At 45.1% G+C, this 14,042-nt stretch overlaps 1 protein-coding gene and 1 long non-coding RNA gene across 4 annotated transcripts in view; one reads left to right on the top strand and one right to left on the bottom strand.

Moving 5' to 3' along the window:
• Positions 1-1,382: 1,382 nt before the first annotated feature.
• Positions 1,383-14,042, top strand: part of LOC125706189 (uncharacterized) — a 68,592-nt gene continuing 55,932 nt past the window's right edge. Inside the window, exon 1 of the long non-coding RNA XR_007381922.1 lies at positions 1,383-1,431. This is a non-coding gene — a long non-coding RNA (uncharacterized LOC125706189). The remainder of the gene's footprint in view (positions 1,432-14,042) is intronic.
• The window catches only part of LOC125706188 (carbohydrate sulfotransferase 8-like), a 108,778-nt gene continuing 98,805 nt past the window's right edge, over positions 4,070-14,042 (bottom strand). For all 3 annotated transcript variants that reach the window (XM_048972764.1, XM_048972765.1, XM_048972763.1), the window contains 2 exons: positions 9,054-9,094; positions 4,070-7,734 (listed from right to left, as the gene is read on the bottom strand). In XM_048972764.1, the coding sequence (XP_048828721.1) occupies positions 6,655-7,734; positions 9,054-9,092 (1,119 nt within the window). In that variant the 5' untranslated portion in view covers positions 9,093-9,094 and the 3' untranslated portion in view covers positions 4,070-6,654. The remainder of the gene's footprint in view (positions 7,735-9,053; positions 9,095-14,042) is intronic.

The following is a 14,042-nucleotide window of genomic DNA, read 5'->3' as shown; positions in this document are numbered from 1 at the left end:
CTTAGTGGTGTCCTGCTTTGCATTCTGAAATGATACCAAGACGTGCTTTGGCCTAACAGCACCCTTCCTACTCAGGGGGCCGGACATCTCCGCTCCCAGAATTCCTTCATTTGCTGAATCTCACTCCTGTGCTCTAATCACCATCCCTACCCAACCTTCCCAGCAGAGCCATACACTGCTTTTGCTGACCCTAACCCTAATCACCATCGCTCCCTAACGTGTCCAGATTCAAAAGAAAACCCCCCCCCCCAGCAAAATCTCACTCTCTTCCAACCCCCGATGCTTTTGGGTCTCTTTAGGTTACCATAATAACACTTCCTATTCGTTTGTGTAGCTTTAATCTGCACGCACACTTCGTTTTGCTTTATACTGTAGGAAGCCCGTCACACTGAAATCACAATGTCTGACAAAGATATTAAATTAGCCAAATTAGCCATGCCCTAAGCCAAAAGAAGCCCTTGTTCTCCAGCTGAAAATGAATTCGTGGGGCGATGGGAGGCGTCTGCGTGATGGCTGTGCTGTTTCAGCCAAAGGACGGATCAGCTTGCCGTGTGTTAGAAACTGTCTACATTTCCCGCTTTATATATACATGCTGTAAGTGTCACACACATCTTTCGGGAATGAAGCTTATCTGCTTATTCATGCATGGATGAAGCAGGTGTTTCGGCTTGACAATGCTGATTATTCATTTTTATAGCGAGAATAGCATTTCAATTCTACTCCTGGATGTGGGTGTCCCTACACAGGTGCTTAGCACTGTTGTTTATTTGTAATAACTTAATACTTAATGTAAAGCAAATCATGAATTAATGTGAATACTAATATTAGTGCTTATTTACTATTAAAAACTGCATTAACCAGCCATACTTTATTTACTATGTATTTTCACCACCATTCTTACATGATCACTTCAACATAATATACTAATAATAGGCCTATATTGCTTGTAGATTCTTATACATATAATTTAATTGCATCATACAACATTTCTTACCGGACGGTTTTTTTTCTAGAAACTGACAAAAATATTAATGTAAGAGCGGGACATTGTACACAGGGAAATTTTAACCGGCAGCAATTTATAAAATGGATACGACGAGATACTGGGTTGAAGACTGAATAATTCTAATACAGACAATTAATACGCAATTTACAGCAATCCCCACCCGAAAATGGCTTTTAGATGCATAGATAATACGCAGTTATTACAATAATATGCGTACCGATTACGCTTTGTTAAGATTTATGAGTTGAATAAACTTGATACTTCGGCTATAAAGTCTCTCTGTATACGTGATTAATGGCACTTATCCAAAATACTGTGAGATGAATGCATCTACTGGCAGTGCCAGTGCTTCCACACTGCGGCTGTTTCAGGAACTGCAACGAGCAGCCATATCGTCGCACTGCTAAACGTAGTTGCAGCGTTGGGTAAGTACAGTAGAAATATCACCGTGTCAGTTTGTGTTTCTTCTAATGCAAACGTGCAATGCTGATGCACAGAAACTCGTGCTGACTAAAATTGCAGAATATTTTTAAGTAGATGATTTCTGTGGTTGTGTTTTGGATTACTTCGACGTTTGCAGATGCGATTTTCCGCAAACAGGCACCAGATGCTGTTAGAATCACTTACTGTGTACATTTCGAGGATCTGGTTTGAGTCTGGCGTATTAAGTACTTAATAAGTACTGAATTACAATGTTTGTTCGTGAAGAGAAAAAAAACACAAAAGCGGAACACAGTTTAAAACAAACAAACGGCAAAGTGCACATATTCGGAATAATGAAACCACTCTGCATTTCACCCCAAACGCTCAGCCGCAGTAAACTTTTAGGAATCTTTATATTTGGGAAATGTTTACTTTAGAAGAAATTCATTACGGTAATACATAATAAAATCCAGGTTTGTGCCTTTTCACATTTTACAGCTTTTTGTAATGGTACGGTAGTTAGTTTTCCTGCAGTTGCTTCAGGGTGGGTATAAATACTGTTTTATTTTGTGCAAAATTATACATTTTTACTTGAAGCCATATGCGCGCACTGTCCCCCAGTTGGGCGTGCTGCTACTTCCAGACACTGGGTTGTCCTGAAATGTTCTGTAAAACTGCCCGCATTAATGGCTAAATAACATTCTGTTCACTCTGGCAAAACGTATAGGCTAAAAAATAAAATATCACAGAGGATATTCTGTTATATATTACTGAGGAAGCCAAGTGTTACCCTACACAAAAAGGGCCGGATCCTAGGCCATGTGGCGCCCCCCACCGACCGCTACAGACGATGGCAAAAGTTTCTGTGTCGGCACTACAGAGGGCGCTAGGGAGCCAAATTCAAGTTTATATCGAGTAGCGTCTGGCTGCAGGTGGAAAGCATTATACCACTGAGAATGTTATAACTAAATTAATATCCAGAATGCTTCAGATTTTTAAAGTTGTTAATAAATATCTAGGCAGGTCTTTGACAAGTAATCGTAGATAAGTGATTATATCAATAAAAATAATATTTGCGTTTTTTTAATGCATAAACAAAAAAACTTAAAATCACCATAGTGAACATTTACATTTAAATGGACTGACAGTATCAAACATAGATCGTGCACAAATATATGCGTAGAACATTTTTTTCAAACACGTCAAAAGGATAAATTACACTTTGAAACCGATAGCGTTTCTTTGTTCTCTGCGCATGCGTCAACTCAACCGAGACGAGCACTGAGTCTGCAGCCGTGTATTATGGTTAGACTCGGGTCCCTCAGAATATGCTGCTCTAGGTAACCTCCCACCAGCCCTGAATCCAAATAATGGTGAGGTTAAATCCAAAAAAGTGGCAAATGAATGGTATTTGATGGACACATCCTTCCCTTCTTAGACGTGTGAACTATATTAAGCCACATAGTCATACAAGGTGTGTGAAGTAAACTATAAGATGTAAAGTAGATTTGTGATTATTTAAGCCAGGGGTTGGATAGAGAACCTGCTGGATACCGGCACTGCAGAAGAATTGCCTACGCCTGATTTAAGCTACTTCTTAAATTCTTTTCGATGCTCTTGTTAGTCTCCTTCCCCAGTGACCCCAAACCTGTCCCGTGACTCATGTTGGGCCTCCACTGCTGCTGTCTGGATGTGACCCAGAAACCAAAGGTGTTTAATAGACTCGACCTGCCAGAACCAAGCAGCTGAGTGTTCGCTGACTGTTTAGGTCTAGCCCTTCGGGTCGGACTGAGTGGGTTAGAAGTACTGGAGTGGATTTTTTTTATTTATCAAATTGATATTGAATGCAACTGAAAGAAAATAAAGGAACAGAGAAAATATAATGTTTAATAGGAGTAGTAAAATTAAATCTGGGGTGGAATTGATCCTGGGAGAAAAACTCCTATAAAGCTTGACATGCTTGTATTTTGATTGGGATAGAAATAAGTTAAAAAGGACAAAGAAAACCTGTTATCCAAATATTTATAAGTGTGGCTCATATCTCCTGCAATATTACCTCCATGCTTTGAGGTGACACTGTCGATGGTTTCCTTACAATGGTGTGGTGCTGTCTTGGTAGATGAGTATACTGTCATATCGCATAACTGTGTAAACGCACTTCTTCTCTAACTGATGTGTATTTCTGACAGTCCTTAGGTGCCGATACGGTAAACAGACAGTTTACAGGCACATACGTGTGATAGAGCTTCTTCATTGTGTATGAGAATTACAGCGTTCACAAAGCAAATCTGTCACATATATAAATAAACACGATGCTTGTCACAAACGTGCAAGTATAGCTATCCACCATAGTTCGGCATGTCAGATTTATGTGTTAGATCACTGTCTTACCTGTGTTTCATTGTTTTGATGCTGCATATTTTCAGATAGCAAAGAGACATCAAAATGGTGGTAATGTGCCCGTCATGATTAATAAACAAGGTGAAGGAAGATGGTTACGTTGTGCTACAACATCTGAGCTCTTGTGAGGAGACTTCTGATGAACCTTCGTGCATTTCCATGGTTGTTTTTTGGTCGAGCTTGACCTCACTACTTTCCCTTGTTTGAGACGCTATAAATGAAAACAAGCAAACAACGTAGTTAAAGACAAACAGAAATGTTTATTCGTAGACAACCCAGCAGAAAACAAGTCACTTACCTGATTAATGTCTTTTTCCTGATACACAACAGTTTGTTGGCAGTGAAAAATAAGGCAAAGGGCTTCATCGTATATTTATATATGTATATATGATAAAAACATTTTTGTTCACTGACAGTAAAACAGCTATACATTCACTTCTTACCGCATACACACGATACCGGGGCATTGCACCCATAATCCCATACACGCATGCGAGAGCAAGGCGTTTCATGGAGGGAATTGGGGTGAAGGGGCAGCAGTGGGCTGTAGCCCCCCCCTCCCGGGGGGGTGACATTCAGTGTGTTCTCCCACTGGGCCAGAACGCCCAACAGAATCAGAGAGGCTGGGTGCTACACAAACGTAAGTTCACAAGGATAATCCCACGTATACAAATTTTCCTCCTCATCCAAGGAATCCTTTCATTCACTCTCTGGATCTTTCCTTCCATCTGTGTCGTCTACGGATAATTAAATAAGCATGGCCTGTAGGCCCGGATATTTATTGTGTGGTTAATTGCAGCATATCTCACAGGCTGACTGAAAAGACGAGGTAGATCCCTCCCCTGTCCTTCTGCAGCATACGGTCGGTACACATCCCGCCCACTACGAGCTCCTCCCTCTGTCATCATACCACACCCCGATGGGGGTCTCTGGAGTATGTGACCTCCCCCCCACTAGGTGTGGGAGGGGACAGTAGGGGGCGCTGTGTTGTCCCAGCACCACTGACTCTCACAGCACGTCACTCAGGTCAAAAGTGCACGACCCCTTTCTTTTCCATCGTTTATCAAAAATACCCTGTTGGCCAGTGTTTGTCAAACCAGTCCTCAAGGACCCCCAGACTGTCCACTTTACCTGGAGCTGGGAGGGAGCAAGAATGTGGACTGTCTGGGAGGGACCAAAAATGTGGACTGTCTGGGAGTCTCCAAGGACTGGCTTAAGAAACATTGTTGTAGGCCTGTGTATCCCAACCCTGTTCTCAGGGACCCCAGCCAGTCCACATTTTTGCTTCCTCCCCAGTCCCAGTGAATTAAAAATACAGAATACTTGGTACAGGTGTGTTGGGAGCTGGGAGTGGGGAAAATGTCTGGGTGGTCTCTAAGGACTGGATTGGGACACACTGCTGTAGGTCACAGCTTTCATAAAATTGAGTGCAGTGACCTCTGCTGGTCGGTGTGTGAAAGGTCCTTTGTTGGTGATACTGATAGACATAGATCAGAATCTGGCCATTCACCCCTCCCAGGATAGGGGCTAATATTGCCTGGGAAGGACATGCTCCCATCTTTTAACGCAGGGTTTAATAAGCCCACATCCTCCTGTCCTTGTGTCTCTGCTGCTCTGCTTCCTCGCTGTAAGGAAATTGTAAGGAAAAAATCCAGCACTTGGGGTCTGATTTTATCGGACAGTCATGCGGGACTTTCTTCCAACACGCTGCAGAGGGTTCAGATGGGACATTTACCATACATTAGCTATAATGTTGCACGGAGACCAATCTGTGGCTTCAGAAATCAGGATCACAATGAAAAAAAGCTTTATGCCGGAACCCATTATATAAATATGTAAAAAATATATCTGTCTCTAAAAGACTGATAATCAATGGCTTAAATAAGATTTTTGGATTAAGGTACGTGAGCACTATATATATATAATCTGTAATATTTTGAAAGGACGTGTTTTTGGACTTCATATTAAATGCACAGGGACCAGCCTGTTTTGTAGGAATCGATGTAAGGGCTTGAAGGGACACAGCTCTGTAACATTCTAAATCTGCTCAGAGTTTCTTACAAGTGGTTTAGACTGTTCTGCTCCTGTGTAGTGAAATCTGGAGTGTTATCAGCATTCATCTAACACCGCTGATCCTGCTGTGTGTGGATGTCCATAGGTGTGGGGTTGGGGGTGGGGGTGGGGTCATTGGAGGTACCTGCCACAGTGCTTCTTGTATGTTTTTACTGGAATTTTCTCAAAGATATTTATCTTAGGCTGTGTTTGAGGATTTAGGGGATTTTAAGATTTGGGAGACCCAGAGCCCTCAATAGTTCATATTTTTTCCAAAGTGCATACATTTTTTTAATGTTTTATAGCAGTTTCCCCCAGTCCGGTCCTCAGGAATCCACAGGTAGTCCAGGTTTTTGTTCGCTCCCAGCTCCTGGTTGTAGTGATGTGCAAATTAAGTTTCATGACCCATTCTCTGTATGTTTTGTCCCCACTAGATGGCACTCTTGGTTGGGGCATGAATTTGACCCTTTTTTGAACAGATACCATCTTCTGGTGGTGTCGGAAAATATAACAATTGGTTCATGAAGCTTCATTTGCCCATCACTACCCATTGGGGAGCAAAAATGTGGACTGTCTGACAGAAAGCTTTGAGGGAGCAAAAATGTGGACCGGCTTGTGTGTCCCCGAGGACCAGATTGAGAAACAGTTTTTTATAGGATTAATGCAGCATGATGGGGGGGGGGGGGGGGGCAGCGTCTTCCTGTCACTGCTACTCTGGGTGACAGGACAGGGGTGGCCTCGCAGAGGTGAACACAGCCAGCCTCGCCCAGGCCTCAGTACAGGTCTTTGAAGGGCTTGGAGTAATTGAACATCAGGTAGTCCATGTAGTAGAAGTCATAGGCCCTCTGCCTTTCGGAAGTGTCAAGCTGTGCAAAGTAGTGGCGGGTGATGTGAGCAGAGGTGCGCTCCGCGTGCGGGTTCCTGTCCTTGAAGCTGGGGAAGGTGAGGTTGTGGGGGGCGCCCATCCTGTGCAGAAGGAAATTGGCATCCTCCTCTATGGTCTCAAACTTGCCGATGAAGTCGTAGTCGAGCAGGCAGGGGCTGCACAGCTGGCCCACATGCTCCCAGTGGATATCCATGCCCACAGGCCGGTGCACGTCCAGTAGGTACTGCATGAACTCCTTGAAGGTCACCCCGGCACCGGTCCGGAGGGCTGCCTGTGAAGCGTTGGCTCGGTACCGAGAGATGATGGGCTTCCCGAACACAGGGTGGTAGTAGGTGTTGGGGTTCTCAAACTTGTCCCGGAAGGCTGACACCAGCCTCTCAAAGGGCTCACGCACGAAGAGCACTTTGGTGTAGGTTCGAAGCCGATGGGCGATGCCCTGGCGATCGAAGCTGTCCAGGCGCCTGAGGTGGTTGCCATAGTGCACGGCGTCATGCTGGATGTCCCGCGTGGAGGACGCCAGGCCTGCCAGCACCATGAGGACCCGCTTCCAGTTCGAGCAGCCCACCTTGGGCACCTCGCAGTACAACAGCTTGTGCCGATCCTCCACAAAGATGCGGGACACATGCTGCGGCGTGACCGTCCTCCTGCTGGTGCTCGTGTACTTGGCGCACACCTCCTTCGTCAGCCGCTTGCGCGCCTCCTGGACCCGGGCCAGCCTCCTCCGGCTGTCCAGGGGACCGGCCAATGATGACGACGAGTTACGCGGCTGCATGGCGACTGTGCTTTTCAGTAGAAGCTTCCTACGGCGTTTGGTGATGCGGCCGGGGCTGCCTTCCGGGGGAACAGACTGCCGCTGCCAGCTGAACGCAGGAAACTCCATGGGGGGCACGGGGCTCGCCGGCAGCCCGTCTGTGCTGTCCAAGCCTTGCCCCAGGCTACTCCCTGCTGCCTCCTTAGTGCACAGGTCCTGCAGCAGAGAGACAGAGCACATTTTACCCTTGGGCAACTGAGATTGGCCTGATGAGACAACCACAGTGGCTCATCTTCATTATGAACACTTAGTTTTAGTAAAAGCTACAAGAAAAAAAATCAAGACTCCAAAAGAAATGTTATTTTTTTCACCACTAGGAGGCAGCATTTAATCAATTTTAATACATCTACCTTATAAGGTAATGTCCTGTACAGCAAGTTCTGCTAAACTATTACTTTTTTCACAATGTATTACCTTACACTTTTGACTATTATCTAATAAAGAAATGCTGTAATTAAATAACAAACAGTCCCCAAAAACAAACAGCTTGCAAATGAAGAAAGCCCATTAACAAAGTGTACGCTCCATATTGAATTGAGACCATTTTAATCTGCATTAAATGTGCTGTGACAGGACATCACTGTAATGCTCAGTGTTGCTGAATGGAGTGGATCCATCTCTCTCTCTCTCTCTCTCTCTCTCTCTCTCACACACACACACACACACACACACACACACACACACACGTCGGCATACCTATCTAAATGGGGACCTTCCATGAATTTCTATGGGGAAAAACCCTAATCCCAATCGTGACACGCTTAACCCCCTTCCCATTCCTAACCCTAATCATAAGCAACTAAACAAAATACAAGGCTTTTGGCATTTTTAGTTCTTTGACTGCGCTCACAGATTTTTAATAAAATTGAGTTTATCCAAATGGGAACCTGAAAAATGTCCCCAAAAATAAGGAAGTTTCAGGTTTTATTACACTTTGAGAACATTTTGGTCCCTAAATGTGATCTATGCAAATCCACACACACACGCACGCACGACAAAGACCGTTATTAATATAGGTTTGTGTTTAATACCAGCAGGAGCTGAACTCCCCATCTGCCTGGCCGCCTAATTTGAAGAAGCATGTTTTGTTAGGCCTGCCGGGCACACAGCCTCCTACAGTCAGCAATGCAGTGATTAAAGAACTCTTTCATCTCAAATGATTATCACAGCAGCGGAGGGAGCACAAGGAAGTCCGAGGGGCCGGGGCCTCGAGGGCGTGTCCCAATCAGAGCCCTCGTCCAACCCTTTCGCCTGTATCCCAAGTGAGGGTGCCCGTGTCATGAGAAGCGAGCGTGTTTGAAGACAATGTGCATCGGGGTCCCCGAGGACCGCCGGTCCTCTGCGGTCCCGCAAAAAGCATGGGCCACTCTGGGTCCTGCCGGGGGGCTACAGGATGTCAGTCAGCCCGATTGGACTGGCCTTATCAGTGCTGAGCATAATGCTGTTGGCGTGTTTGTGACTGACGCCAGGCTCACCTTCCTCATGGTCTGTCCCAGGGGGTCTCCGAACCTCATGCCTGGTGGGGACAAAAGAGAGAGCAGTCAAACCTTCATGGCGGTAACTATGGTGTGGAAACGGCACTGCGGGTTTCTGGAGCATGAAGAAGGTGCAGCAGGTGTTAATTGTGTGGTATTATAAACCGTAGCTTTCTTTTGTTGGAAGGTGTAGTTCCCCAGCACTGTGGAGTGCCGGACAATAGGGAGGTGAACGGCCTTTACGGCGGAGGTGCCGCTTAATGAGACAGCGCTCACGCAGGCTGGGAGGCCTGACAGCACCCCAGACGGCTGTTTTGGCAGTGAGGGTGCTGCTAGCTCCTAGTGCTAGGTCAGTGGGGGTTAAATTAGCCCGTAAAAGGGCTCTGCTCATCCGCGGATCCTCAGAAGCTAGATCCCATGAATACCGCTTATGTTTCGGTGCTGAGTTAGCGATCTGTTAGCCGTGTTTTTATGGAAATGCGCTCTACTGACTCCTGACTACGTCTCACATATCTGGACCTGATGTGTCCCCATGTGTGATGGACTGTCACTCTGGATACCCCTTCCCCTGTGGGGCAGCTTCTTTCGTTGTCATTATGTGACTTACGCTGGAGAGGGACAAAGCACTTATGCTAAATATATATATACACGCACACATGTTTGTAGGGACTCTCCATTCATTTCTGTGGGCATAATCCTAATCCCAGCAATGACAACCTTAACCCCCTACACAGCCCTAATCTTAACCATAAGTAACCATAAGTAAACCATAAGTTTTTTGACTGCAGTCACAGATTACTATAAAATAAAGTTTTCCCTTTTGTGGACCGAAAAGGTCCCTAAACCATCAACATATTTGATCCCCACAATGTAATATATACATGATCACTCAGACACACACAATGTGTGTATTTTTTAGATTATATAAATGAGTCCCTTATGTTGTTTTCATATTCTGTTACTTTTAAAAGTTTATTTATCACACAGACTGGGAACTAATATTTAAGTATGCAACAAATGCACACCTCCAAGCAAAACGAAAAAAAAAAAGCAGTTTGATTATTAAAAATTACTAATTGTTTAACCCTTAACAATGTAAGTATATAAAAAAATGCCACTTAATTGAACTCCGTCTGTGCATAACTCAAGGAAATTAACAGTCAAAATTCGCTTCACACCCAGTTGTCATGCACTGAATATGAATGAAAAGAGTTGAAACTTTATCTAAGGAGTCCTCCACCAATGTTTGGGGTGGAGACACAAAGATGAAAAGGAGAAACTGTCTGCCATTCTGATAAGAGCTAGAGTCAGGGACTGAAAGAGTGTCACACCAGAAGTGTCGGCCTAAGAGAACCAAATTGTGCCTGAACAACGTGTACGGTTGTGAGGAAAGCAAACATCAACACTACAGCACAGTGATCAGGAGAAGAAAGTTATGGCGTCTAGAGGCTGAGATCGGCATAAATGTACATCCGCTCTATGCATCAAGAGCTCTGAGTAAGACTGGTCTGTAAGGGAGGGTGGCAGGAATGGACGCATTACTGAAAAAACCCCATCACTGGGCAGGCCTGGAGTTCACCTGGAAGTAAGAGAGTGACCCAGTTAAGATGCGGGGAAATGAATGTGTGGCTGGAGAAAGAGGGATGATGGTGCTGCACGGCGGGGAGCGAGTGTCCTGTTTGGACGGAAGCATGGCTTTCAGCAGCATGGGGGGGGTACCAAGGACAGGGCCGGGGCTGCACTGGAGGACATCCAGCATAATAAGGTGCATGTCCTTCAGCAGACAGTTAGAGTCCTGATCTCAATCCCACCGAGAATCATTCGAACAAAAAAAGAACCGCAGCACAGTCCAAGCGAGCCGAATGACCTGGGGCGAGTCTGTCAATGTATAATGGGCAAAAATCACACCAGGCCAGCGTGCAAATCAGGTGGATAACTACCCATTAGTGTTTGGGCTCTACGACAGGGGTGGGCAATCTTATCCACAAAGGCCACTGTGTGCGCGGGTTTTTGCTGAAACTCCCTAATTAGATCACTAATTAGAGGACTGATTGTCTGAAGAGTCCTCACACCTGGGTCTGGACAACTGACCTAAAGGTTACCCTAAAACCTGCACACACACCGGCCCTTTGCGGATAAGATCGCCTACCCCTGCTCTATGAGATACTAAGGTGTGGATTTGAATGTCTGTGCAAGTGGCAGGAATCAGGCTTGACATCCTTTAAAATGTCCACTGAGAAATAACTTGGATTTAAAAAGTACGGGATAAGGGTGTCAGAAAATGCATAAGAATCGTAAAACCTGGAGGAATCATTGTAAACAGATTTGCTGCAGCCTATAAAAGAACGATATTAAACATTATTACATTGATTTTGTACCATGCTGGTCACATTTATCTGACACTTATCTAAAGCAGCTTACAGTACTGTTTTGTTTTTTTCTTTCCCCAAACCCACGACCTTTGCATTGTTAGCACAAGGCTCTACTTGTTGAGCCACAGGAGCTGCATGTATGGTGGGATGTTGAGAATTACAGCACGTTATAGCAGATCTGATTCAGTGGCATAACCCAGCAGCTGCAGCCCTGGTCCCTCATGCGTTATGTTGATTCTCCATTTCCCTCATGCCGCCCCATGAAAGGTCAGGGAGCTGATTGGCTGCCGCTGTGTCTCCTTCCTGTGACCTTGCCCCGCCCACCCGAGTGCTAGCTCAGCTTCCTCCGGGAAGCCCTCAAGTGCTGCATCATCCAGGTCATTCACATGCTCACCACGCCTAGCTCACAAATTAATAAACAGTTAGGAATTTCCCCCCGCTAAAAGCTGAGGTTAAAGCCCAGTTGTTTATTTAGTAGCAGAAATGCTGTTGTGTGTACACAGTTGATCTAATGCTGAGCACTGAGCAATATATGGGGGAGGTGACCCCCAGGCTGCCTTCTTGGTCTGCATGGGCTGGGCAGACTGCCCCAGCTGTCTGGATCACTGTGCCACTGGATGCAGTGTGGACTTGTTCAAGGCTGAGTGCTTTACCTGCTAATCCAGGGCAGCTCATTCGTACTTCTGGAGATCTACCACCCTGTAAAGCTGGGGTGGGCAGTCTTATACAGAAAGGGCCAGTGTGTATGCGGGTTTTCACTGCAACTCCCTAATTAGATTACTAATCAGAGGACTGATTGGCTGAAGAGTCCTCACACCTGGGTTTGAACAGCTGACCTACAGGTTACCCCCAAAAACCTGCAAACACACCAGCCTTTTGTGGATAAGATTGGTCACCTAGGCAGTACAGCTTAGGTGAACTTGGTAACATAGCTGGTTCTAACACTGTGTTCTGTTTATCTCGGAGGTCGGAACTCACTCAAATCACACACAAGTCCACAGCATTCCAGTGCAGCAAATCGGAAAGCCATTTAGGGATTTTTTGCTTACCCAGATAACTTGTCGAATTTAATTTACCCCAGTTCAAATGGCCTTTATCTTCATTCACTTACTTATAGCCCAGACTACCTTAAATCCAACAAAACGTCTGCTTAAGCAAGAAATTCTGCTTAGTGAAACGGGCCCCAGTTATTTAATTGTTAGTCATTGTTAGCAATATCACTGGATAACAACACATTACCTGCATAAAAACACTATAGCAACACACAGACACACGATAAATTGCACAGGGAATGACAGACACAGAAAAAAAGCTTTAAAGAAGGGATACTGTTAAAGTTAGCTTCTAAAGCTAACTGCAAAAATTAATGAATTGCCGAAGACAAGTGCTTTTAAGCGTTAAAGCTAATGAAGTGCTAAACCTGAGCTGCAGTACTGATTCATCTCTCAAATACATCAAGACTGTTCACTTCACTTTCTGACTGGGACGCAACTACAGCTTTCACTTCTGTTGATAAAGGGCGCCGTCATCTTGAATTCTGAGCTCGGGGTTCTTTAGATTCCTTTGAGTTCATGAATCAGAATTCCAACCTCAGGGGGCTTTCTAGTTGAAATTTCTGACTAGGAACTTGGAATTTATGAGTTACGAGTTCAAATGGAACGCAGCATCACACTGAGATGTTACTGAATGACCTGCTTGTGTGTATCACGCCTGCTTAATTAGGACTGCACCTAAGCTTTGCAGGGTGGTTGATCTCCAGGAGCAGGAATGAGCAGCCCTGTGATGATGCATCCATGTCTGTAGGTTCCTGGGGAGAATACATTCTCACCGACTCAACTTGGTATCTAGTCGTGCGTACCTTTTTTAAGTTTTAAATTTTTTTAAATTAAACATGTAGAAATTCTTGTTTCATGCTATTGACCCCGTTTATCTTCTTTGTATATTTCTTTAGAATTCATTCTCCTTCTTTTTCTGTTGAATTTCCTGTGTAGTTTTCTGTATCAGTGACCTTCAGCTTTCCAAGGTCCCTCATTTCAGTGGGACGTTGAGTACGTGTAAGAGAGCCTGACTGTTGCTGCGTAAGCCCATGTGTCACCGCACCGGGAGCCTTGGGAGAACTTTCCGCACACACTCCCCGCCACACACCGCCCCACGCCGTACCCACGGCCCATAATTGGAATAAAAATGAGGGCAGGCAGTGTGGTCCTTGGAGATCTGGGCTTTTGGTATACTTTACTGAGCATGGATCCGTTCCCATAATGCACTGGTAAAAGCCAGTGGATGCTGTTGACGGTCTGTGAATTCCTTCATGGCTTCTGAGACCTCTGTTGCTACTTCCCTCTCATTAGTCATTGCAATTATCTTCCTCATATCCTGATCGTGCGCTGCATTCCCTGAGATGCGGGGTGATGCCAATGCACTGACATAGAAAACAGACTATTCTCCTGAGGCACCTTATGGGAAAACAACTTAGTAACAAGAAATAGTGTACAGTGTTAAAGTTTTGTAATGTGTACATATCTGTAGACTGGAGCTCTTTTTCAAAGACTCCAGAGCTCTGTATGCTAATGCAGGCAAAGCCAGAGAGAGGATGGGTGGTTACCCATGATGCTTTCTG

Source organism: Brienomyrus brachyistius, chromosome 13 (assembly GCF_023856365.1).
Source record: "Brienomyrus brachyistius isolate T26 chromosome 13, BBRACH_0.4, whole genome shotgun sequence".
Lineage (NCBI taxonomy): Eukaryota > Metazoa > Chordata > Actinopteri > Osteoglossiformes > Mormyridae > Brienomyrus > Brienomyrus brachyistius.
This window is presented reverse-complemented; position numbering and strand designations above follow the sequence as displayed.